The sequence below is a fragment of the Macaca nemestrina genome, chromosome 16 (assembly GCF_043159975.1).
Source record: "Macaca nemestrina isolate mMacNem1 chromosome 16, mMacNem.hap1, whole genome shotgun sequence".
NCBI classification, from domain to species: Eukaryota; Metazoa; Chordata; class Mammalia; order Primates; family Cercopithecidae; genus Macaca; species Macaca nemestrina.
The window spans coordinates 77115913-77140800 of NC_092140.1; the positions used below are offsets into that span (position 1 = coordinate 77115913).

The following is a 24888-nucleotide window of genomic DNA, read 5'->3' on the forward strand; positions in this document are numbered from 1 at the left end:
TTTATTATTATTTTTTATAGAGATGGGGTCTCACTATGGTGCCCAAGTTGGTTCAAACTCCTGAACTCAAGCGATCTTTCCTTGACGGCCTCCCATAGTGCTGGAATTATAGGCATGAGTTACCACTCCCCGCCAAAAATTTAAAAAAAAGTTTTGAGTGGGAAAATAGAACTATCAACTTCACAGGATTATTTTAAGCTTTAAATGAGATAGTGTATGCAAATTACTTACTATATTACATGAAGTAAGAACTAATCCTCGTAAAGCCATGTGAAATGCTCCATAAAGCAGGCTTAAAAACAAACAAACAAACCTCTGAAATTTACATTCAGAATTGCTACAATGTTTTCCTGTGATCCATATTGGAAGGAAATCTTTCCAAGACATCTCCCATCCCTACCTTGTTTAATGGTGTCTCCTGAATTCACTTTAGCTCTTTCCTCATGACTCAGGGTCCCTGTTTTGCAACGAGTGACTGTACTGTCCTAGAACATAGGGATGACCTCAGTCAGGGGTTTTTCTACTGTCCACCCTCCCTTCCCCCTCCTCTACCCACACTCTCACAGCCGTGTTCATAGTTCCATAATAGCACTTACCACACTGTGGCAAAAATATCTGTTTACTCAGCTTTTTGGCCTGGGACCCCTTTCTTGGGGCAGGGGTCAGGTCCTCAGTAAATGTTTCCCCAGGCCCCATTTAAAGGGTTGGGTGTCCAGAACTCAGCAGCATGGCTTGTGTTCAATCATTCCAACACTTTAAAATGCCCCCATGTCCTCGGCCAAGTACTGAAAGCACTGCTCTGTTTTATCTTTTCCAGATAACCAAGGACAGAAATTACATTCCTCCGTAGAACCTTGTAATGGTTTTAAGTAACTGAAGGACCAAGAAGATATTTACTCTTCGGCTAAAATGTAAGCCTAGTCTGTCTTCTTTGCTTTTTCTTTTGGGTCTTTGTTCTGCTTTCATTGACGGCAAGGACATTGGAACCAGACAGCCTTGGGTTCAAATATTGATCTACGCTTTAGTAGTTATCTGACTCTGAGTGAGTCACTTAAATTCTCTGCTACTCGGCTTCCATATCTGCAAAAATGAGATAATTCTCAGCCTGCAGAATTGCTGTGCATGTGGAGAAGCAGTAAAGGTAGAAAGATGAGTAAAACTCCTGTAAGGACGGAGTTTTGATTCCCCTGGCTTTGATAACCTTGCTAGGATTGAGGCAGGAGTAGGACTCTAAAGGGCCTTCCTGAGTAATGTTAGATGGCCCTTACCCAGGCTTCCAGAGCATCGCCTAGTCATAGTTGGGCATTACACTTTGCAGAGCACACAGGTGAGTAGGACACCAAGCTACTCAGGGTGGCTAAGTCTGGTGGTTTTCTTCCCAACAGTCATTCTCTCCTCACCTTTCATCCTTGCTCTCAGAATCCACTTTCCAACTCCAAAGGCTAAAAATGCCAATAAAGTTTGAACATCCCTAATTTCAAAATCTGAAATCCGAAATGCCTCAAAATCCAACATTTTTTGAGTGTCAACATGGTGCTCAAAGGAAATGCTCATCAGAACATTCAGGTTTTGGGTTTTTGGATTAGGGATGCTCAACTGGTAAGTATAATGCAAATATTTCAAAATCGGGAGGAAAAAAAATCTGAACTCTGAAACACTTCTGGTCCCAAGAAGTTTTTGAGTATTTTGGGATACTCAACCTGAATAACTTTTTTTTTTTTTTTTTTTTTTGGAGATGGAGTCATGCTCTGCCGCCCAGGCTGGAGTGCAATGGCGCAATCTTGGCTCACTACAACTTCTGCCTCCTGGGTTCAAGCGGTTCTCCTGTCTCAGCTGAATAACTTTTATTATTAGGGCATGAGCATGTAACCCAACCCCAGTGGAGGAGTTTAAAGGTAAGTCTTCTGAGATGTTTCTGTGAAAGTTTTTCCTTTATGATGTGGGGAGGAGGAATAATGGTCCTCTTCCTATCTTTAGATGTAGCTATGTGTGAACATAATTCCTGGAGCTATGGCAGCCTTCTTGTGACCATGAGGGAAACTCGAGGATGCAAACCAACATGCTGGGGATAGCACAGAGGAAAGCAGAAAGCACATGGGTTGAGTGCTTGATGATATTGTTGGGTCCCTGAATTCACTAAGCCTGAAAATGATACCCCCGGAGATAATAAACCTTATTATTTAAGCTTTATGTAGTTACATATTCCATTATTTGTTACTTCAGTATGCATTCAGCATACAGCTGAGAAGGCTAAGCTTCGAGGTGTGGAGAGAAGGAGGAGGCTTGACAGTAGCACAGCAGAAAAGGAAATTAGAGAAAAGCCGCTTCTATTGGGTGTGCACTATAAATCTCTACTCCACTCTTTTGGGGAAGCCTCAGTCAATTCCACATGGTTCGTGAATACTTCTGGTGTTCATGGATTGTTCTGGGGCACTTGAAGAAGGGTTGAGATCTATATCAAGAGTGATGCCTGATGAAAACAGAGGCCCAGCTGGAAACAGCTGCACTTCTGGGATACATAAGAATTTGAGATTATATGCAATAAATGATAGATGCTATTATCACTATATGAAATAAATGACAGATGCTATTATTACATATTATCCGTATTATCTTAGCCCCTGACTGGTAGGCAGAAAGGAGGTAGAAACTAGATGCTCGTGGGTGGGGATGTACCTGGAGCAGACCCTGTAGTTGTCCTTGAGAAGAAGCCTGTGACCAAGGCTGTATGAAGACAGCAAGGGACTGAGCAGCAATTGGCAGCAGCCCCAGTGGATGAGCAGTAGCAGAGCTGCTGTAACTCTACAGATGGGACCAAAGACTGGATCCCAATTAGCGGAACGAAGGTCTGAAATCAGAGCAGGCTCAACACAAGTCTTACTTATTGTTTTGGAACATGGCTTCCTGAATTCTCCCTGACTAGGAAAGAACTGGTTCTATATCTCAGGTTGGGACTGACCTTCAACCTTCCACACAGAAATGAAGTTGCCTTAAGCATGTTACACACCAGCCGGGTGCAGTGGCTCATGCCTGTTATCACAGCACTTTGGGAGGCTGAGGCGGGTGGATCACCTGAGGTCAGGAGTTCCAGACCAGCCTGGCCAACACAGTGAAACCCCGTCTCTACTAAAAATACAGAAAATTATCTAGGCGTGGTGGTGGGCGCCTGTAATCTCAGTTACTTGGGAGGCTGAGGCAGAAGAATCACTTGAACCTGAGAGGCAGAAGTTGCAGTGAGCTAAGATTGCACCATTGCACTCCAACCTGGGCAACAAGAATGAAATTCTATCTCAAAAAAAAAAAAAAAAAAAAAAAAGAATGTCATACACATACCACACATGTAGAAATACATATAAATTCTCCTTCTTTGTCTTGGTCTCTCTTTTTCTCTGTACTTGCATATCTCCTTATCTTAACCTCTCACAAAGGGCCTTGGGTGCTAACCTAACATACCCAGACAGCTACAGGGAGTCCTCAAAGCCAGGGATTTGCTTTGGTCAATGGGGTATCAAAGGACATAACATACACCATATTTGAACTGAGGCTTTAAAGGGCCATTGGGTATTTTGCTCTTTTCATTCTGCCACGGAGATGACAGGTCTCGCTTGACTGGGGGCTCCTGCTGCAGCCTTGGTCCCCAAATGTGAAAACACATGGAGCAGAAGCAGAGCATTCACTGATGTGATGGCAGACGTGTAACAGCAGAGTGAGGAACATGGGTTGTTACAAGCCCTTGGGATTTAGGAAGTCATTTGTTACTGTGGTAAAGCTGACTAGTAAATCCAGACAGTCACCCAGATTGCCAAGCCGAGAGACATCATAAATTTTTGTTGGTTTAAGTCACTACATTTAGAGTCTTTGTAAGGCAGGAATAGATAGCTGGAGGCTGAGTGGCTTCAGACACTGAAAAGGTTCAGGACTCAAATGATGCCCACAGGGTTCAATGTCCCTGCTTCTCTTAACTCCACCTTCACCCTGGATGGGCTATTACCCCAGCTCTGTGCAGCAGACTCCAGCAGCCTTAGATGATGCAGTATTTCCAGGCTCATATCTTTCCAGGTTCAAGTCCAATAGAAAGAGAGCTTCTTTTCTGGCCATGCCTACAAAAGCCCTGAGGTTCACTCTGAATAAATAGACAGGCTGAGGTCATGGTCCCCCCCGTGAGACACTCACTGTGGGGGTGGGGATGGCAGCGGCTGGAGAAGGGAGTGTATCTGTTATGAGTCTTTCAGTTGAAACTCAAAGGGTCATTTTAAAAAGGGAATTTATTTAGCCACGTAACTAAAAAGAAGAAAAATTCATGGATGGTTCCAACTTCAGGTGTGCTATGATTTGGAGCTAAAGTAATGTCACTAGGACTCACCTCTTGACTTTTCAAAATTACTGACAGACAAAATTACGGAGATATGTTCCCCACCGGGAATTATGAAAACCAAGGATAAGTGGGTTTTGATGACGGTAATAGGTTCCATTCAAATGTTTGGGTTCTTCATTTAATTTGGTTTCTACAAGTAACCATAAACTATAAGATGTTAGTTTTGATGTATGGTCGCAGGTTTTTGTGTAGCAAGGAATCAGTGTCTATGTAAGTGCATCTTTGTTTCAACTGCCAACAGAGACAAGAGTGTAAAATGGAGCCGGATTGCCCAAGCTCAGATTCTGGCTCTAATACTTATTAGCTGGGTGACCCTGAGCAAATTATTTAACCTCTCTATGCCTTGGTGTATTCATCTGTAAAATGAAAGATGATATTCTCTACCTACCGCATAGGGTTGTTGTTAATACATGTGAATCACCTAGAATAGGCTTTAAACATATTAAATGCTCAATGAATGCTAGCTATTATTATTCCCATTTCTACAGAAAACAAATGATTACTAATAAAGACATTTTTCAAAAATGACCATTTTAGATGGCAGGGTTTGGCTTGGTTCAGATTTTTTGCTTAGCAGAAAGACAGGGACTAGAACTGTATTTGCTCATATTGTGCATCAGAAAACATTCTTATATTGTTCTGCTGTGTGTTTTCACCTGCCCCTGCATGTTCTCATCGGTTACTGAGCTGTAGTCTTTCAAGAGAGATATTTGTGCTTCTTTGTATGAAAGAAACCCTAAATAAAGCTCAACTAAAGCTACAGGGAGGAGACAAAGTGAAGATTTCTTAGATTAGTGTATTTTGCAATCTAGCTTTGAATAGTAAGGATGAAGCATTGATTTCTTTTTTTTCTTTTTCTTTTCTTTTTTGAGATGGAGTCTTACTCTGCCACCCACACTGGAGAGCAGTGGCACGATCTCAGCTCACTGCAACCTCCACCTCCTGGGTTCAAGCAATTCTCTGTTTCAGCCTCCTGGTTAGCTGGGATTATAGGCACTCTCCACCACGCCCGGCTAATTTTTTTTTTTTTTTTTTTTTTTTTTTGTATTTTTAGTAGAGACGGGGTTTCACCATCTTGGCCAGGCTGGTCTTGAACTCCTGACCTCATGATCCAACTGCCTCCACATCCCTAAGTACTAGGATTACAAGTGTGAGCCACCGCGCCCGGCCCTGGGGCATTGTCTTCTATCTCTTTTATCTTCTCATTGCATAATCTTGTCTATTTTTTTGGGCAGGGGGAGCAGGGGGAAACTTGAAAAACTTGACTGTCCAAGTGTGGCATTAGCAATTATTTGAACTTCATATCACGACGAGTTGCAGGTTACTCATCGCTTCTCAGGGTTATTTTTGTTTTAGTTGTATTGTGTAATTGTGGTTGATAAAACAATCGTTTGTTTAATCTGAACTTATCCTGGCTCTGGTTGCACACATTCCTAACTGTAATGTGCCCCTCTGTGAGATTGACAGGGATTAAGCTCTGCAGGCACATTATCCACAGCTCTGTCTTTCAGCTTTGGATGCTTTTACACAAAGTTCCATATTGAGATGAAAAGGGGAAGAGTGGGTGGGGCTAGAGAGATGCTTAGATAAGTTGAAATGCTTTTGAAAGGACTGGTATGTATAACTTGAGTAGGTTTTATCTTCAAGCTAAAGTGGGGTAGGAAGATGGGAATTTTGCCTCATTGCTCTTCAAATCAAACTTAGATCGCTGAGAGACTTCGTGTACAAACACAAGCATTTGCTGAACATGTTCCTGAATTAAATGTGAGGGACGGTTTGGGAATTAGAAATCTTCTGGGACAATTTATGAGTTTAAACAGCTACCTGAATCTGAAGTTTCTCCAGAGCAATTCAAGTTGTTTCTCTCCTAGAGAAGGAACAAAAACGTGTAAGTATTCTATGACATTTTTAATTTAAATGTTTGGTAGTCTGCAAGGTTTATTGAATACTCAAGGTATGACGAAGAAAATATTGATATCTAATAAAAGCTTTTTTTTTTTTTTTTTTTTTTGAGAGACGGAGTCTCGCTCTGTCACCCAGGCTGGAGTGCAAAGGCATGATCTCTACTCCCTGCAACCTCTGCCTCCCAGGTTCAAGCGATTCTCATGCCTCAGCCTCCCAAATAGCTGGGACTACAGGGGTGTACCACCACGCCCAGCTAATTTTTGTATTTTTAGTAGAGATGGGATTTCATCATGTTGGCCAGGCTGGCCTGGAACTGGAGACCTCAGGTGATCCGCCTGCCTCGGCCTCCCAAAGTGCTGGGATTACAGGCATGAGCCACCACACCTGGCCTCAAAAGCTTTTTTACTTTGGATCAAAAAGGGAATGTTTGATCCCTAAGCACTAATAATAATAGTTTTATAAAACAATAAAGTGTGTTGGATATTATTGACCACCACCACACAGGTGTAGGTATATTTGTATTTCTTTTTTCTTTTCTTTTCTTTCTTTTTTTTTTTTTTGAGACAGAGTCTCATTCTGTCACCCAGGCTGGAGTGCAGGGGCGTGATCTTGGCTTACTGCAACTGTTGCCTGTGTTCAAGCAATTCTCCTGCCTCAGCATCCTGAGTAGCTGGGATCACAGGCGCCTGCCACCACGCACGGCTAATTTTTTGTATTTTTAGTAGAGATGAGGTCTCACCATATTGGCCAGGCTTGTCTCGAACTGCTGACCTCAGGTGATCCACCCACCTTGGCCTCCCAAAGTGCTGGAATTACAGGCATGAGCCACTGCACCCAGCCATATTTCTATTTCATAGTTTAAATATCTGAAACTTTGAAAGTTTAAGAAACTTCCCGTGGTCACAAGTCTAGTAAAAGATTAAGGTGGGAATTGAAAAGATGAAGGTCTGTCTGTTGCTAAACATGTGTTGTGTTCTTTCTGGGGGTAGGCATAGAACTTCCTGTGATAATGTTCTATATCTCTGTTACCAATACAGTCCCCACAATATGGTGGCTATTGCACACATAAAATGAAACTAGTGTGACGAGAAACTCAATTTTTTTTTTTTTTTTTTGAGACAAGTCTTGCTCTCTGTTGCCCAGGGTGCAGTGCAGTGGCGCAATCATAGCTCACTGCAGCCTTGAACTCCTGGGCTCGAGCAATCCTCCCGCCTCAGCCTTCTGAGTAGCTAGGAGTGGCTTAAATGTAAAAATTTAAAAGAAAATTTTAAAAGAACTTTTGTAGGGACAGGGTCTCATTATATTGCCCAGGCTGGTCTCAAATTCCCAGTTTTAAGAAATTCTCCGCCGAGGCCTCCCAAAGTGCTGGGATTATAGGCATGAGCCACAGTGCCGGCACTAGAAATTTAATTTTTAGTTACATTTAATTTTCATTAATTTAAATTTAAAGTTAAATAGCCACATGTAGCTAGTGGCAGCTGTATTGGACAGCATAGCTATAGGACATTACACTGCCTTGTCTATAAATGCTTAAGCTACTGTGATCTCATGTATAGGACATCTGGGTATCAAAGACAGAAAATGTGGAAGTGTAGTTGGAGGAAAAAACACATTTTATCCAAAGCAAAGTTACTTTTCTTTTCTTTTCTTCTTTTTGAGACAGAGCCTCACTCTGTTGCCCAGGTTGGAGTGCAGTGGCATAATCTCGGCTCACTGAAACCTCTGCCTCCCAGGTTTAAGCAATTCTCTGCCTCAGCCTCCTCAGTAGCTGGGATTACAGGCACCTGACACCATGCCTGGCCAATTTTTGTATTTTTAGTAGAGATGAGGTTTCACCATCTTGGCCAGGCTGGTCTTGAACTCCTGACCTCGTGATCCACCCACCTCAGCTTCTTAAAGTGCTGGGATTACAGGCCTGAGCCACCGCGCCTGGCCAAAGCAAAGTTACTTAAACTGCAGTATTTAAAGGGAAATAGACCTAAAAGTTATAAGACTCATACAAGTTAGGTAAGAAAAATTTCTTCTAGAAAATGTCTATTGGCCATTTCACTTAAGGATTATTAATGTATTGGCAATGTTGATTATAAGGGACATAGCAATTTGAAATAGGGGGAAACAGTGTGCCCAGAACTCTGTTGTTCACTTTGGGAGACCGAGGTGGGCAGATCACCAGAAGCTAAGAGTTTGAGACCAACCTGGCCAACATGGCAAAACTCCATCTCCACTAAAAATACAAAAATTAGCCAGGCATTGTGGTGCACACCTGTAATCCCAGCTACTCAGGAGGCTGAGGCATGAGAATTGCTTGAACCTGGGAGGCGGAGGTTGCAGTGAGCTGAGATGGCACCACTGCACTCCCACCTGGGCAACAGAACAAGACCTTGTCTCAAAAAAAAAAAAAAAAAAAAAAAGGCTGGGTGTGGTGGCTCATGCCTGTAATTCCAGCACTTTGGGAGGCCAAGGCAGGCAGATCACCTGAGGTAAAGAGTTTGAGACCATCCTGGCCAACATGGTGAAACCTTGTCTCTACTAAAAATACAAAATTAGCTGGGCCTGGTGGTGCATGCCTGTAATTCCAGCTACTTGGGAGGCTGAGGCAGGAGAATCACTTGAACCCAGGAGGCGGAGGTTGCAGTGAGCTGAGATCATACCATTGCACTCCAGCCTGGGCAAAAAAAGGAAATTCCATCTCAAAAAAAAACAAAAAAAACAAAAAAAACACATTGTTACTGCATGTTTCAGTTCTTTAGGCATTTTCCAACCTGGGGAATCATAAATTCCTCAAATAGTAGGGACAGAAGAGAATGTTTACAATCAAACTAATGAACCAGTCTTTTGGATGGTTACTTTCAGGTGTCTCCTGCCTCCCGTTACCTTGCTTTCCAGGAATGACTTTAGAGCTGAATATTTACAGACTGGAGTCTTTAATGCTCCATAATTAGTAAGCAGAGTATGTCTCCTCCAAACAGCAGTATGCAAAGAATAAAAAGGTATCTACTTAATACAACGCTAGATGACAAGCCCTTTTGTGTCTGACTTCTGGATTTAGTGGTTTGTCTGAGTCCTCTCCTAGACCTGCTGACTTGACGATAAAAATCTCTTTTCAGTAGAGACTAGCTTTTCACACTTGTTTAATTCTTCCTCTTTTGGTAACCAGTTTACCTAGACCTTTTTTTGTTTGTTTGTTTTACAACAAATATAACATCATTGTCCTGTGGAAACCCTTTTGTTTATGCTGGATCAAGAAGGTATCTCCAGGTGTTGTGACCCAGACAGGGCACATGGCTCTCCCTCATCTCTCCGTGTGCCTGCCTGCAGAAAACCAAATTACAAACGTGGGCCCTGCAATCAAGTTGCATGGACCCTCTCTCCTCCTGACTGTGCAAGAGTTACTTAGCATTTTTTGCCCTCAGTTTCTTCCTGTATAAAATAGGGGTAAAAATAGTTTTCTACCTGATAATACTGTTGTGAGAATTAAAAGAAGTAATCCCAGAAAAGGCTTAATAGTGCACACTCAGTAACTGTCATTGATCATTTTTTTTCCCTTATTTACATCTCTACATGTTGGTGATTTTAAAAAATCATTATTTTATTTTTTTCAGTTCCGGGGTTCACGTGTAGGATGTGCAGGTTTGTTACATGGGTAAACATGTGCCATGGTGGCTTGCTGTTCCTATCAACCTATCGCCTAGGTATTAAGCCCCGCATCCATTAGCTCTTTTCCCTAATGCTCTCCCCCACTCCCTGCCATCCCCCGATTATGTTTTATTTTTATGTATGTATGTATGTATGTATGTATTTTGAGACAGAGTCTCCCTCTGTCACCTAGGCTGGAGTGCAATGGCATTGATCCTGGCTCACCGCAATCTCTGCCTCCTGGGTTCAAGCGATTCTGTAGCCTCAGCCTCCCGAGTAGCGGGAACTACAGGCACCCACCGCCATGCCCGGCTAATTTTTTAGAACTCCTGACCTCAAGTGATCCGCCTGCCTTGGCCTACTAAAGTGTTGGAATTACAGGCGTGAGCCACCACAGCCTATTATTATTTTATAACCACAATCCCCATCTTCACCAGACTATAATATGACTTTTTTTATTCAAAAAAGAAATGTGCTCCTCTTTTTTTTGATGGAGTCTCACTCTGTCGCCAGGCTGGAGTGCAGTGGCGTGATCTTGGCTCACTGCAACCGCCGCCTCTGGGGTTCAAGCGATTCTCTTGCCTCAGCCTCCCGAGTAGCGTGCGCCAGCACACCCAGCTAATTTTTATATTTTAGTAGAGACGGGGTTTCACTATGTTGGCCAGGATGGTCTTGATCTTTTTTTTTTTTTTTTTTTTTTTTTTTTTTTTTTTTTTTTAAGAGACAGCGTCTCGCTCTGTCACCCAGGCTTGAGTGCAGTGACGCAATCTTGACTCACTGCAAGCTCCGCCTCCCGGGTTCACGCCATTCTCCTGCCTCAGCCTTCCAAGTAGCTGGGACTACAGGCGCCCGCCACCAGGCCTGGCTAATTTTTTGTATTTTTAGTGGAGACGGGGTTTCACCGTGTTAGCCAGGATGGTCTCCATCTCCTGACCTTGTGATCCGCCCACCTCGGCCTCCCAAAGTGCTGGGATCACAGGCGTGAGCCACCGCGCCTGGCCTGGTCTTGATCTCTTGACCTTGTGAACTGCCCGCCTCGGCCTCCCACAGGGCTGGGATTGCAGGCATGAGCCACCGCCCCCGGCTGCTCCTCATTTTTATTATACTAAACATTTTATGGATTCCGCTCCAATGGGTAAGGTTAATGTTTTTCTCTACTTGAGTTTCCACCTAACATTTGTTGAGGCCTCATCATGTGCTATGTACCATATTAGACACAGAGAACCCAAAAACGATTGAGATATAAATGCTTTCCTCCAGGTACTCATGTTTTTTTTTTTTTGTTTTTGTTTTTTTGGTTTTTTTTTTTTTGAGACGGAGTCTCGCTCTGTTGCCCAGGCTGGAGTGCAGTGGCGCGATCTCGGCTCACTGCAAGCTCCGCCTCCCGGGTTCACGCCATTCTCCTGCCTCAGCCTCCCGAGTAGCTGGGACTACAGGCGCCCACAACCGCGCCCGGCTAATTTTTTTTTTTTTTTTTTGTATTTTTTTAGTAGAGACGGGGTTTCACCGTGGTCTCGATCTCCTGACCTTGTGATCCGCCCGCCTCGGCCTCCCAAAGTGCTGGGATTACAGGCGTGAGCCACCGCGCCCGGCCAGGTACTCATGTTTACTGAACAAGATGATGCAGAAACAGATAACAAATCTGGCATTCATTCAAAGAGGTCACTTCCCAGTAGGTCTAGTATTATCAAAATAACTTCCAGCAGGGATCAGCTGAAATTGGATGCCAAAGGGTTGCTTTTTGTTTTCTTGTGTGGGGAGGGGAGGGTGGATGTTAATAATAGGTTAGATATATCAGACATTCCATCTGCTGGGGTTCATATGGTTTAATAAGGTCATTCATACCTTAATGTGAATGAATTATTTCTTATCTGAGATAATGATTTATCTTAATAACTTTTAATTTTTTTTTTTCAGATATGGGATCTCATTCTGTCGCCCAGGCTGGAGTGCAGTGGTGCATTCACAGTTCACTGCAGCCTCAAACTCCTGGGCTCACGCGATCCTCTTGCCTTAGCCTCCTAAGTCTCTGGGATTACAGGCACGAGCCACTGCACCCAGCCTATCTCAACTATTTTGAGAGTGAAAACTTTGGTTTGAGGGTGATTTGGTGGCCTAATGCATTTGAGACAGGGAAGACCTCGTGGGTTGAGCACAGTGGCAGCTTCTGGAAAATCAGAAGGCCCATGAAGGACTGGATATGAGTGGAAAAAAATCAGAATACTCAACTTCCGGTCCGTTTGACAATTATGATCATTTACTGTCTTTGTATTTCTCATCTATAAAATAGGGAGAGACAGGGGAAGAGACGCTGCTGGACTGGAGTGATGGGCTCACAGGCTCAAAGCATTATGCCTGTGCGAGGAGCCTTCGAGATCACCCAGTCCAACATGCTCATTTCACAAGTGAGCAACTTGCTACTTATATGAAATAACCTGTTCAAGGACACACTGCTTGTTATTGAAAGAACCAGCAAGTTACTAAATTTTCAGGACTGTGTTCATCTCTAAGGTACCATTTCGTTCTATATCTAGTATTGTACAATTATATTTTTACATATATGTACTATAATATCTAGTATTTTAAAATTTTATTTATATATGTGTCCTACAATATATAGTAGTATAAAATTAGATTTTACACATATGTAAAATCATGTAGATTTTACATATGTGTAAAATCATGCAGAATCATGACCTTGAGACCATAAGTATATTCTAAATTATGCCCACTACTATTTTAACAGTGTTTATTTTATTGTAGTCTAATTATTTGAAAATGATATTGGAGGTACAATGTGTGTGTCCCAGGCCCATTAGCCCATTATTATGCCTTGAGGTTACCTCATTTGTGTTATCCACATAATTATGTATCAGTGCTTACTGGCCAGACAGTAGCCTCGCTTGAGGTGTCCCCAATTATTTCTGAGGATTTATCTGGTTCTTCCTCTCTGACTTTTCGCCTTACTGCTACAATGCTGTGTCTGCTGCTACTGATTAGCATGGGTCATGAGATGGTTGCCCTGTTAGGCACACCTATTTCCATGACTGGTGCTCCCTGGAAAGGGGACACCCCTTGGAGAGGAGACTTTGCTTTCCTAGAGTCTAAGGACTGTATTTATTCTTTGGGGAGAGTGGAGGTCTTCATTACTGCTGTTCTAGACATTGGCCACAACAGAAACCACTTGTCTTTGTGTGTCTTTTTGCTTCCATTGTTCCTGCCGACACCACAGACCCTCACCATGCCTTGGAACCAGAGCTCCAAGCTCTGCCTGCCCCAGAGAGAGATGGAGATGACAATTTCAACCACACAGGGCTTTCACAGGGATTAGAGATGATGTATACAAATGCCTGGCAGGAATTCAGTAAATGAAAACTCTTATTATTTTAGATTTCTTTACCACTGAGGTAAAAGCACTGCTAGGTAGCTGGGTTGATGCATTTGGATGTCATTTTCTTCAATTTTCAGTATTTGCTTTTTGCTTCAGGTGTGCTTCGAGTGTGGTGAATTAGCCAAAAGGCGATCATGAGGGAAGGAAGGAGTTTACTCATTCACTCATTAATTCATTTGTTCATTCAGCAAACATGTATGATAGAACATGCTGCTAGAAGAAAACACCTGAGACCTGATAATTTATAAACAACAGAAACTTATTTCTTTTTTTTTTTTGTGACGGAGGCTCTGTCGCCCAGGCTGGAATGCAGTGGCGCGATCTTGGCTCACTGCAAGCTCCGCCTCCCGGGTTCACACCATTCTCCTGCCTCAGCCTCTGGAGTAGCTGGGACTACAGGCGCCTGTCACCAAGCCCAGATAATTTTCTGTATTTTTAGTAGAGATGGGGTTTCACTGTGTTAGTCAGGATGGTCTCGATCTCCTGACCTCGTGATCTGCCTGTCTCACCCTCCCAAAGTGCTGGGATTACAGGTGTGAGCCACCACGCCCGGCCAACAGAAACTTATTTCTTACAGTTCTGGAGTCTGGGAAGTCCAAGACCAAGGTCCCAGCAGATTCTGTGTTTGGTGAGGGCTGCTCTCTGCTTGTTGCTGTGTCCTCACATGGCAGGAGGGATGAACACTGTCCTCACATGGTGGAAGAGACAGAAGGGCAACAGGCACTACGGTGCTCCCTTCAACATTTTTTTTTTTTTTTTTGGAGATGGGGTCCTGCTATGTTGCCCAGACTGGAGTGCAGTGGCTGGTCACAAGTGTGATCATAGCCCACTATAGCCTTGAACTCCTGGCCTCAAATGATCCTCCTACTTCAGCCTCCCAAGTAGCTGGGACCACAGGTCCACACTGGCTCCAGCCTCTTTTATAAGAGTACTAATCCATTCATGAGGGCAGAGGTATGATGACTTCATTACTTCCCCAAAGACCCCACATCTTAATACTAGCACATTGGGTACTGGCTTCCAACGTATGAATTTTGGAGGGACACAGATGTTCACACCATAGCAATAGGTGAGAGAGAGAGAGATAAGACTACACAAATTGCAGCAATACAAAACTGTAAGTAAAGTTCTTCTAAGGTTCAGAGGGAAAGATATTACTCCTGGCTGGGAAGATAGTAACAACTAATACTAATATAGCAATTTCAAAGAACTTCCACATGCATTTTAGAATTTGATTCTCACAAAACCCCAATGATTCAGGATCCTCACTTATAGATGAAAAGAGGATTCAGGGCAGATTATTGACTTGCCTGGACTTGATCTGATAGGATTCAGCCCTGAGACCTGAGTTTTCAGATTCTGAAGATCCTTCCACAGCACCATGCTGGGAAAGCTTCATAGAGAAGGTGACCGCGTGGGATGAGTATTCAAAGAGGAAGCGATGTTGACAGGTAGAGATGGGGCAGGGCCATCTGAGCAAGTCAAACAGCAAAGATGTAAAAAGTGGAAAGGTTAAGATATGCTTGGAAAAAGGTGAGCAGAACATGTTAGCTGAAGCATGAGTCATGTGCAGGGCAACCAAAAATAAGAAAAAGTATCGGCCAGGCGCGGTGGCTCACGCCTGTAATCCCAGCACTTTGGGAGGCCGAGACGGGCGGATCACAAGGTCAGGAGATCGAGACCATCCTGGCTAACACGGTGAAACCCCGTCTCTACTAAAATACAAAAAATATATATATATATTAGCCGGGCATGGTGGCGGGTGCCTGTAGTCCCAGCTACTCGGGAGGCTGAGGCAGGAGAACGGCATGAACCTGGGAGGCGGAGCTTGCAGTGAGCCGAGATCGTGCCACTGCACTCCAGCCTGGGCGACAGAGCGAGACTCCATCAAAAAAAAAAAAGAAAAAGTATCTTGCACTGTGGCTGCATCACATATGATCTCAACCACTAGACAGTTTATTTATTTATTTTAATATATATATTTTTTGAGATGGAGTTTTGCTCTTGTTGCCCAGGCTGGAGTGCAGTGGTGCGATCTTGGCTCACCACAACCTCCCTCTTCCAGGTTCAAGTGATTCTCCCGCCTCAGCCCTCCAAGTAGCTGGGGTTACAGGCATGTGCCACCATGCCCGGCTAAGTTTTTGTATTTTTTTTAGTAGAGACAGCATTTCACCATATTGGTCAGGCTCGTCTTGAACTCTTGACCTCAGTTGATCCACCTGCCTCGGCCTCCTAAAGTGCTGAGATTATAGGCGTGAGCCACCGAACCTGGCCCTACACTGAGTTTAGAAATGACTTGACAGACAATGGCAGAGGGGAAGGGTATGCTGATTGGGAGCAGAGGTGAAGTCTGGAAGATCTGGAGAAATGAATCAGATTGCTGTGGAGGGATTGGGGAGGCAGGCGGACTGCCTAGGAGGTGTTAAGGTAGTCTTGTGGGTGGCATGGGAAGAAGAGAGAGATGCCAGAAACACTGAGTGGTGAATTAACATGGTGACTAGTTGAGGGAGTTGAGGGAGAGACAAGAAGTAAAGATGGCTCTTAGCTTGAAGAGGTGTCCCTGGAAGAATGGTTATGCCAATAACAGAGTGGTGAGTTTGCAGAAAGAAGCTGACTTAGGAGGCAAATCAGGAACTCCTTTTCCCGTCTGTTATGCTTGTGTTGCCTATGGCATGACTCCCCATGCCTTGGGAAGGTGGAGAGCGAGTCAGAGGGTTTGACTGACCCCTGGGCTGAGGACTCTTCCTTCCTGTCTCCCCCGAGACCCCCTAGTCCTTCATACATGTGCCTGATGAATACAATGCTTGGTATATGGTAGACACTCACAATATGTGTGGAAAATAAATTCATTTAAAATAAGAGCTGTCAAGTTTCAGGCCAAGGGTGATGATTAGGGTGAGGCAAAAGAGAAGGAGATAGTTGCTAACAATGAGAAACACCAAATTTGAGTCCCTGGAGGTGGTCATTTCCCAGAGATTAAGGTCTCCAAGGTGTGGTGCAGGCTTGCACTTTTTACCACTTGAGTGGTAAAAAACTTGATGAAGTTAAGGATGTAGAAAGACTGTGGTGTCAGGGTGCCACATTTGTGGATGCTGAAGTTACCAGGGATACTGGCAAATAATAAAAATGACTAAACTAGATCCAGGCAAAAGGGCGGCCCTGCTTTGGACTGGGTGTGAAGAGAGGTGGCATAAGGTAACCTGAAAAGGGAATACCTACTAAATTATAATAAAGACTGAACAACAGTCTGAAATTTTCTCTTACATTTAGTCAAGGAGAATGGCAAACACACAAGTTCTGTTTCCTTAAAACCCAGAGTTGAGCTAATGTATTCTTTCTTTTTTTTTTTTTTTTTTGAGACAGAGTCTCGCTCTGTCGCCCAGGCTGGAGTGCAGCTGCACGATCTCAACTCACTGCAACCTCCACCTCCCTGGTTCAAGCGATTCTCCTGCCTCAGCTTCCCGAGTACCTGTGACTACAGGCATGCACCACCACGCCCGGCTAATTTTTGTATTTTTGTAGAGAAGGGGTTTCACCATGTGGGCCATGGTTGGCCAGATTGGTCTCAAACTCCTGACCTCAGGTGATCCTCCCACCTTAGCTTCTCAAAGTGCTGGGATTACAGGCGTGAGCCACTGCGCCCCACCTAGCTAATGTATTCCTTCTAAACTCATAGCTGGTGTGTGTGCGTGCGCGCGCGTTTCCCTTCAAATGAGTGGTTAGACTAAGATCAGGTGTTGCAAACTGAGGACCTGATATTCTGAAGTGACTGAAATGCTTAAGTCTATTAACAAAATGTGAATTAACACTTAAAAATAAAGAGAAAAAGAATCTACCTTTTTGGTGTTCCTTGAAAAGTGGAATCTTCTGGCAACACTGGGCCACAGTCCAATATGACTAGAGTATCTGAAGCCTGTGTTTATCAAGAGGCCACACCCCCCACTCACAAGACGAATGCCCCTGGACATAGCTTTGCCACCAAAGGCTTCTGAGGGCCTCAAGCTCTTTAAGGCCCTTTTGGTTTAAAGATTGTCCTTTTTGATCCCGTCATGGTATATTCCTACCAACTTTTGACCTCAGTTCAATTAAATTATAAGTACTACATTACATACCTGCTCATGTCTACCATAGATTCTGAAAATTAATTAACATACAAGCTAATGAAGCTCACCTGCTCCAGAAAGCAGCTTTTTTTGTTTGTTTTTGAGACAGAGTCTCCCTGTGTCGCCAGGCTGGAGTGCAGTGGCGCGATCTCGGCTCGCTGCAACCTCCGCCTCAACCTCCGCCTCCCGGGTTCAAGCGATTCTCCTGCCTCAGCCTCCAGGCGCGTGCCACCACGCCCAGCTAATTTTTGTATATCTAGTAGGGAAGGGGTTTCACCATGTGGCCCATGGTTGGCCACACTGGTCTCGGTCTCTTGACCTTGTGATCCGCCCGCCTTGGCCTCCCAAAGTGCTGAGATTACAGGCGTGAGCCACCGCACCCGGCCGAAAGCAGTTCTTTATCAGTGCAATCCATCCAAATTTCCCTGTTTCATTCCTTCGATGCCCCCGGAGGGAGTGGGAGTGCTACACAGGAAAGTGTGCGACCCAGGGCTTGGCTTATGCCTGAAGGCTAAGATTATGTGTGGTGGTAGAACAAGAAGTGTTGGGGGCATGGAAATACAGGGACTGCCAGAGTGAAGGTTGCAGAACCGGGGTTGGGAGGATGATGAGAAACTGGGCGACACTAAAGCGCCACTTCAACAAGTATTTATTGCGTATCTACGACGTGCTAGGCATTGTTTTGACACTTGAGATTCAGCAGTAATTCAACCAAAGTACCTGCTCTCATTGAGCTGAATTCCCGTGCGGGCAGCCAGGTAACGCACGTAAACACTCGTATCACGTAGATACACATGTACATGTCAGCTAGAAATAAATGCTATTTATAAAACTAAAGCAGAGCATGGACACAGCGAATGAAGGTGGCTGCTATTTGGGAAGACCTCCAAAAAAGCGAGACTGCGAAGCACCCGCGGTTGTTCTTTTTCTGATTTTCTACCTACCCGCAGCGAGGTGCGCTCCCAGAAAGCTCCGCCCTCTTCCTCCTGATAGGGCGCAAGGTGCCAGGGAAGCTCCCCTCTCTTCCCCGCCCAGAGGCCGCCTTGTGGGGGCGGAGCTTTGCGCCCAGCAATCTGAGCGCGGCGCGCAAAAAGCCGCGCGCGCAAGGGTCCCGGCATTCTCCTCGTTCGCACTAGGCGTGGAGAATTACCCCAGGCGGATCGTGGCATGCTGGGAACTGTAGTTGACGACCGCTCCCCCCACCCCCGCGCCTGAGGGGCGGTAAAAGCCGCCAGGTCCGGCTCCATTTCTGACACCAGACTTGCAGCACTCAGGGGTTGTGGAGAGCCCTAGCAGGGAAAGAGGGCAGGGTCGTCCCGAGAACCAACTGGCACGTCCAGCCGGGCGAACGCCCAAGCCGGTCGCCGCCCCCGGTCACGTGTCGCCAGCCTCCACGGGCGCGCGCCGCTCTCAGCACTGTTCCCGCCCCACCCGGCCCGGCAGTCGGCCCGCGCCTCCCCCGGCGCTACTGCCACCTCGCGCTCGGAGGCGTCACGGAACGTGCTCTCCTCTCACCCTCCCCCCTCCTGCTCTCCTCCTCCTCCCCCTCCCGCGCCGAGACTCGCCGCCGCCGCCGCAGCCGCAGGAGTAGCCGCCGCTGGAGCCGCGCGCAGCCATGGCCGAGAACCCCAGCTTGGAAAACCACCGCATCAAGAGCTTCAAGAACAAGGGCCGCGATGTGGAAGTGAGTGTGCTTCCGTGGTCTCGGCCCGCCTGGCCGCGCCGGGCCGGCGACGCGGGGAGGGGCGGGGGGCCGGCGCCGGGCTGGTTCTCGTCGGCTTGTGGTCGGCCGGAGTTGGCCGCCGCCTCCAGTCACCGCGGCCCCGGGTTGGGCGGAGCGGGCGGTGAGACGCGGGCCGGGCTGCAGTCACCCTCCGAAGCTGCCGGCGCGGCGACCGGGAAATGCCGGGGTTTTCGGCCCCGTCACGCGGGCGCGGCCTTGTGTCGGCGAGGAGGGGATGTGGAGCTGAGGCGGGGTCCGCGGGCCGGGGCCGCCCGAATGAACGGGGATGCTGCCGCCCCGGCCCGCCGACCGCACAGCCGAGGGGGCGGCCGCTGCTTGCGCCCGCCGCTGGTGCAACCTTCCGCCCGGTGCAGCCCCCTCTGCGCCTCCCGCGCGGCTGCACATGGAGCCTCGCCTCTGCCGGTCCCGGCTGCTACCTTCTGCTAGCCGGGCCCAGGCGGGCGGTGGCGGCCCGCAGAGGGGGGTGGGGACCAGCCGGGTAACTGACTTGTTTGAGGGTGATGGATGGGGGAGGGTAGGATGCGCCAGGACCATTTTCTTATATTCCAGTGCTCGTCTTTGGACTAGTCGTGCCGAGCTGTTCTAGCTCATACTCCTGCAACTGCTGGCATTTGGAGCGAGCTGAAGGTGGACAATAGTTTGCCATCTATTGTGTTCAGGCTTCGGAAAAGAGGTTGTTCTGACCTCCGCTCATAGGACTTGTTTTCTTAGCCTTTCTTGGAGTGGGGTGTGCATAGAGTGATACAATTTCTTTGACACGTTTTACTAAAATAAATTGGATACATAGGGTTCATACGTCCTCTTACGTACCTCATGCTCCAAGCTAGTAGAATTTCCAAGTGGTTGCAAAACTAAACATTCATCGCGGTCGCTCAGTTAGTTGCTACTCAGCATGTTGCCATTGTCTCATTAAGGTGACATTAGCAGGTACTATTTGCAAACTCGGCTTGTTGAGGCAGCGCTAGAGGTCTCTCTGCAGCTACTGAAAACAGTAAGTATAATGCACAAACTTCACTGGGACCGTGACCTTTGGATTTGTTAGGGGGAAAATAGTTTTAAGGCCACAGCCTTCTTTTCTAATACTAGCCGACATGATTTGCAGTTTTGTAATTTTTGGTAAGAAGCTGGTGTGATTAAGAGGTGTGTATTTTATCCTATCTTAAGGAAGGTTGTGGGGGTAAATACACCATTCAGCGTTCTATTTTGTAGAGAAACAGACAAACTCAGGCCGTTTTTCAGAGCTACAAAATTAAATACTAGTAGGAAAAAACCTAGGGAGATATCCGTGGAATTCCCATTTAAATGAGTCAAAGATCATATATTCTTTCCTGGTCATGGTTAAATATCCTTTGTGAGAAATACATCTAAGCAAAAGTAAAACTTGGGAATAGACACAAGAAATTTTGGAACTGCCTCCTGTTATCGGTCCACTTGATGACAAGTGTTAATTTTGAACTTTTCCCATTAGGAATTTTTCTTGACGCCTACCCTGTTCCAAATAAAAATGTATTGAAAAATACTCATATTGTTGGTGCAGAAGAACCAGTAACATTCTTCCTTCTCTTGGATATTGGTACAGGTTTTTGTTTCATTGTTTACCTCTATTATTGTGTTATGGTAGCTCAGAGATACTTAGTAAGGACTCCTGCACATAATAGGTACAAAACAAATATTTGCTGATGATAAGAATGTAACCAGTGACTTTTAGATGCATGAAGAAGAGCATGGTTGCTAAGCCATTCAGCCTGGTGTTGGTCACAACATTACATTTCTCGGGACTCTACAGGGTAACTAACACATGAAATAGACATTCAAATGGTAGTTCTAATGTGACAGACACTGCGTTAAGAGCTTCATGATACCTTATTTAATCTGTGTAACAAGTGTATGAGTTAGGTGTGGCATTATCCCCACTTTACATGAGGAAAGTATTTTTTGAGACGGAGTCTTGCTTCTTTACCCAGGTTGAAGCGCTCAGGCACTCCTAGCTCAGCTGCAAGCTCAAACTCCTAGGCTCAAGGAATCTTCCCACCATGGCCTCCCAAGTAGCTGGGACTACAGGCAGACACCATCACACCTGGCTAATTTTTTAATCTTTTGTGGAGACGGGGGTCTAGCTTTATTGCCCAAGCTTGTCTTGAACTCCTGGGCTCCAGTGATTCTCCCACCTCAGCCTTCCAAAGTGTTGGAACTACAGATGCTAGCCATCACACCCAGCTGGAACTTTAGGTACAAAACCTCAGTGTGCTTATGTAGCCTGTGCATGTCACTCAGTGGATATGGGTATTATTTATTCACTGATTGTCTATGGGTATCTATCAATGTTAGGTCTTGGGGATAAGGAATAAGATGCAGTCTGTACCTCAAGGAGTTTACAGTCCAGTGGGGGTGATAATTACAATGCAGAACAACAATTGTTACAGTGTAGTATTCCGAAAATGCATGCCAAAAAACTACTTGGAGGTGAGCAGAAAGGGAAGATACTCTGGTTGATTTCTAATGAATGAATGGGAGTAAGCTGATTGTGAAGGATGAAAGAAAGGTGGCCAGGCAAAGAGCGGGAGAAGGCCGGTGGAAGAAAGGGGCATTCCAGACCAGAGGGAGCAGTAATTGAAGAGTCCTGAGAGAAATGTAGGAGAGAGAGAGACTGAAAGGTAAACTGGGGTCAAATCTGATGAAGGGCCTTTATTGGGGATTTAGGCATGTCTAAGAGTAGATAACCATGCTTAGTCTTGTCCATTAGAAACATAGTACAACTTAGCTCTGTAACTGAGTAGTTGTGGTTATCAGGCTGTTCTAAAACAGTGAGATGCACTTTGATAAGCTGTGATGCCTATTTTTTCACATACAGGATAGACAAAAGCTGAAACATGTTAGAAATTGTAGAACCAGCTGATACACAAGATGTTAGGTGCAAGAATAAGATACATACTTGTTAAAGAAAATAAAAGGATAGAGTTATGCCAGGGGATTGTGAGTAGAGACAGGGTTGAGGAAGAAAATTTCTTTATCATTCAATCAAGAGAGACTTGAAGAGATTTTTGGAGAGGAAAAAAAAAATGAGGTTAGTGAATCTTATAGGAAGTATGTACCAAACTTAAAAGGGGCGTGTTAACTGGTGAATAAATATCCAGGTAAAAAAGAAGAGTGATTATATTAAAGAGAGGAGACTTCCAGATGGCCTGTGTTGGTCCAAGAATATCTTGTGGCAAAGAGTTGCTTGGAAGCTTTTTTTTGATAGGGAGATCTGAAGGAATTTATTCCAGAGCAAAGAGGAGGTGTAACATGATTAGAGCAACGGAAAGGGTGACAGGGCAGTTAATACCTAGAATTCATTTTGGAGAAATAGTGCTGCTATCTGGTCTGCAAGGAAGAGTTTTCCAAAAAATTAAGACTGGGAATGGCTACAACCTGGAATGAGGATTTGATGATGCTGTTCTTCCTCCCTCTTCCTCCTCCTTCACATTCTTTTTGTAAAGATCACCGAAGAGAAAGGGGGTAAAGGTTATTCTGAGGTTTATAGATGGAGGAAGGGAAGGAGTAATTATTATCACTGATAGAAATTTGGAGCTTGGGTAGGGGAATGGATTTTGTAGCTAAAACTAGGAAGTACATATTGGAAGGGAAACATTTCCTTTTATTTGTTCTGGAATGTGCTTTTTAAAAAAACAAAACAAAACAGGGTCTGGCTCTGTCACCCAGGGTGGAGTGCAGTGGCCCAATCTCAGCTCACTATAACCTCCACCTCCTCCCGGGCTCAAGCCATCCTCCCATCTCAGCCTCTTGAGTAGCTGGGACTATAGGCACATGCCACCACACCCGGCTAATTTTTGTGTTCTTTGTAGAGATGGGGTTTTGCCATGTTGCCCAGGCTGGTTTCAAATTGCTAGCTTAAGTTATCCCCCTGCCTTGACCTCTCAGAGTGTTGGGATTAGGGACCTGAGCCACCATGCCCGGTCCTGGAATGTGCATTTTAATACTAGACCTTTTCATGTAAGGCATTGATTCTTAAAAACTTTTTTCCTGTTTTCAAAGATAACTTGTAGAAAAGTGTGCAAAACAGAAACGTTCTGTTTAATGAATACTTACAAAACAAATGCTCAGGTAACTGCAATCCAGGTCAGCTTCTCATTTTCTTGCTCCTGTATATCTCAAGGATGTGACATTTTCATTAGTAACAGTAATTAATAATCATTATTTTAAAAACCTTAACATTTATTGTTTACAGTATACCAGTGCTAAGTACTTTATATAGATTATCTATTTAATCTTCACAACAGTCCTATCAAGTAGGTACTATTGTTATCCCCATTTACTGCTGAGGAAATTTGAGGCCTACAACTCTTAAGTGGCCCTGAGTCTTCCATTGGGTGTTAAGTGGCAAAGCCTGGACTTATATCAAAGCTTGATGCTAAGCAGCCGGGCGCAATGGCTCACGCCTGTAATCCTGGCACTTTGGGAGGCTGAGACAGGTGGATCACCCGAGGTCAGGAGTTTGAGACCAGCCTGGCCAACATGGTGAAACCCCATCTCTACTAAAAATGCAAAAATTAGCCAGGTGTGGTGGCTCATGCCTGTAATCCCAGCTACAAAGGAGGCTGAGGCGAGATAATCACTTGAACTGGGGAGGTGGAGGTTCCAGTGAGCCGAGATCGTGCCACTGCACTCAAGTCTGGGTGACAGTGAAACTCTGTCTCAAAAACAAACAAAGCTTGATGCTAAAGCCAGAACTCTTGCTTACTGTGCTGTACTCCACTGAAGGGAATCTAAGACTTGACTTGTACAAACCATGCCTGAAAGTTAGTGAATGGGGAAAATATCAAAGAAATATTGACTATCAATCTCAGAAATTGCTATTTCTTTTTTTTTTTTTTTTTGGAGACGGAGTCTCGCTCTGTCGCCCAGGCTGGAGTGCAGTGCCCAGATCTCAGCTCACTGCACGCTCCGCCTCCTGGGTTTACGCCATTCTCCTGCCTCAGCCTCCCGAGTAGCTGGGACTACAGGCGCCCGCCACCTCGCCCGGCTAGTTTTTTGTATTTTTTTAGTAGAGACGGGGTTTCACCGTGTTAGCCAGGATGGTCTTGATCTCCTGACCTCGTGATCCGCCCGCCTCGGCCTCCCAAAGTGCTGGGATTACAGGCTTGAGCCACTGCGCCTGGCCTAGAAACTGCTATTTCTATATTTTAAAACCTTGCTAATAATTTTTGATGAACTTTATTATTAGATTTATTTGCCTTTTTATCTTTTTACTCTTGCAAAGTTTTCTTCTTATCAGCAAGGAGCCAGTTAGTTGGTTTTACCAAAAAATGATAATCCATAATGGGCTAGCACTTAAGCTTTCTGCTTTAGTTTCTGATACTAGAGCTAATATATATTTTCTCACCTGCAAAATTCAGTTAGCTCTACCAAACTTGCTTCTGTCTCTCTGGAACCTCCAATGGTAAGTGGCAGTATCTTATTGTCCAAGTTTAAAACTCTATCCTTGACTCCCTTCTCTTCCCCTCCTTCATCCTTTTCTGTATTAGTCATCTGAAGAACCCTCATGTTTGTACCTGTTACCAACCTTACTTCCACTGCCCCTGGTTTAGACCCTTACCTTTCTTGCCTGAACAAGTATAATAGTGTACCTAGCTCGTCTGTGTTCAGTATCTTCTCTCCCCAGTGTATCTTGTGGATTGATCTTTCTCAGATCTTTCTGTGTTACTTTCCTGTTTATGATTCTTCCCATTGACTT

At 45.0% G+C, this 24888-nt stretch overlaps 1 protein-coding gene and 2 long non-coding RNA genes across 4 annotated transcripts in view; 2 read left to right on the top strand and 1 right to left on the bottom strand.

The window, feature by feature from the left end:
* The window catches only part of LOC105490722 (uncharacterized), a 49920-nt gene extending 39436 nt beyond the window's left edge, over positions 1-10484 (top strand). The window contains exons 5-8 of the long non-coding RNA XR_011614792.1: positions 818-911; positions 1736-1895; positions 6080-6263; positions 9883-10484. This is a non-coding gene — a long non-coding RNA (uncharacterized lncRNA). The remainder of the gene's footprint in view (positions 1-817; positions 912-1735; positions 1896-6079; positions 6264-9882) is intronic.
* LOC105490721 (uncharacterized) overlaps positions 1-18593 on the bottom strand; it is a 46480-nt gene extending 27887 nt beyond the window's left edge. The window contains exons 1-3 of one of the 2 annotated variants that reach the window (XR_011614794.1): positions 17479-18593; positions 6200-6242; positions 401-485 (exon numbers count right to left, since the gene is read on the bottom strand). This is a non-coding gene — a long non-coding RNA (uncharacterized lncRNA). The remainder of the gene's footprint in view (positions 1-400; positions 486-6199; positions 6243-17478) is intronic. The other variant, XR_011614793.1, reaches the window with a different exon arrangement.
* A 257-nt stretch (positions 18594-18850) lies between these two features.
* The window catches only part of LOC105490720 (karyopherin subunit alpha 3), a 95923-nt gene continuing 89885 nt past the window's right edge, over positions 18851-24888 (top strand). Inside the window, exon 1 of the mRNA XM_011756605.2 lies at positions 18851-19094. Coding sequence (XP_011754907.1) covers positions 19026-19094 — 69 coding nt within the window. The 5' untranslated portion in view covers positions 18851-19025. The remainder of the gene's footprint in view (positions 19095-24888) is intronic.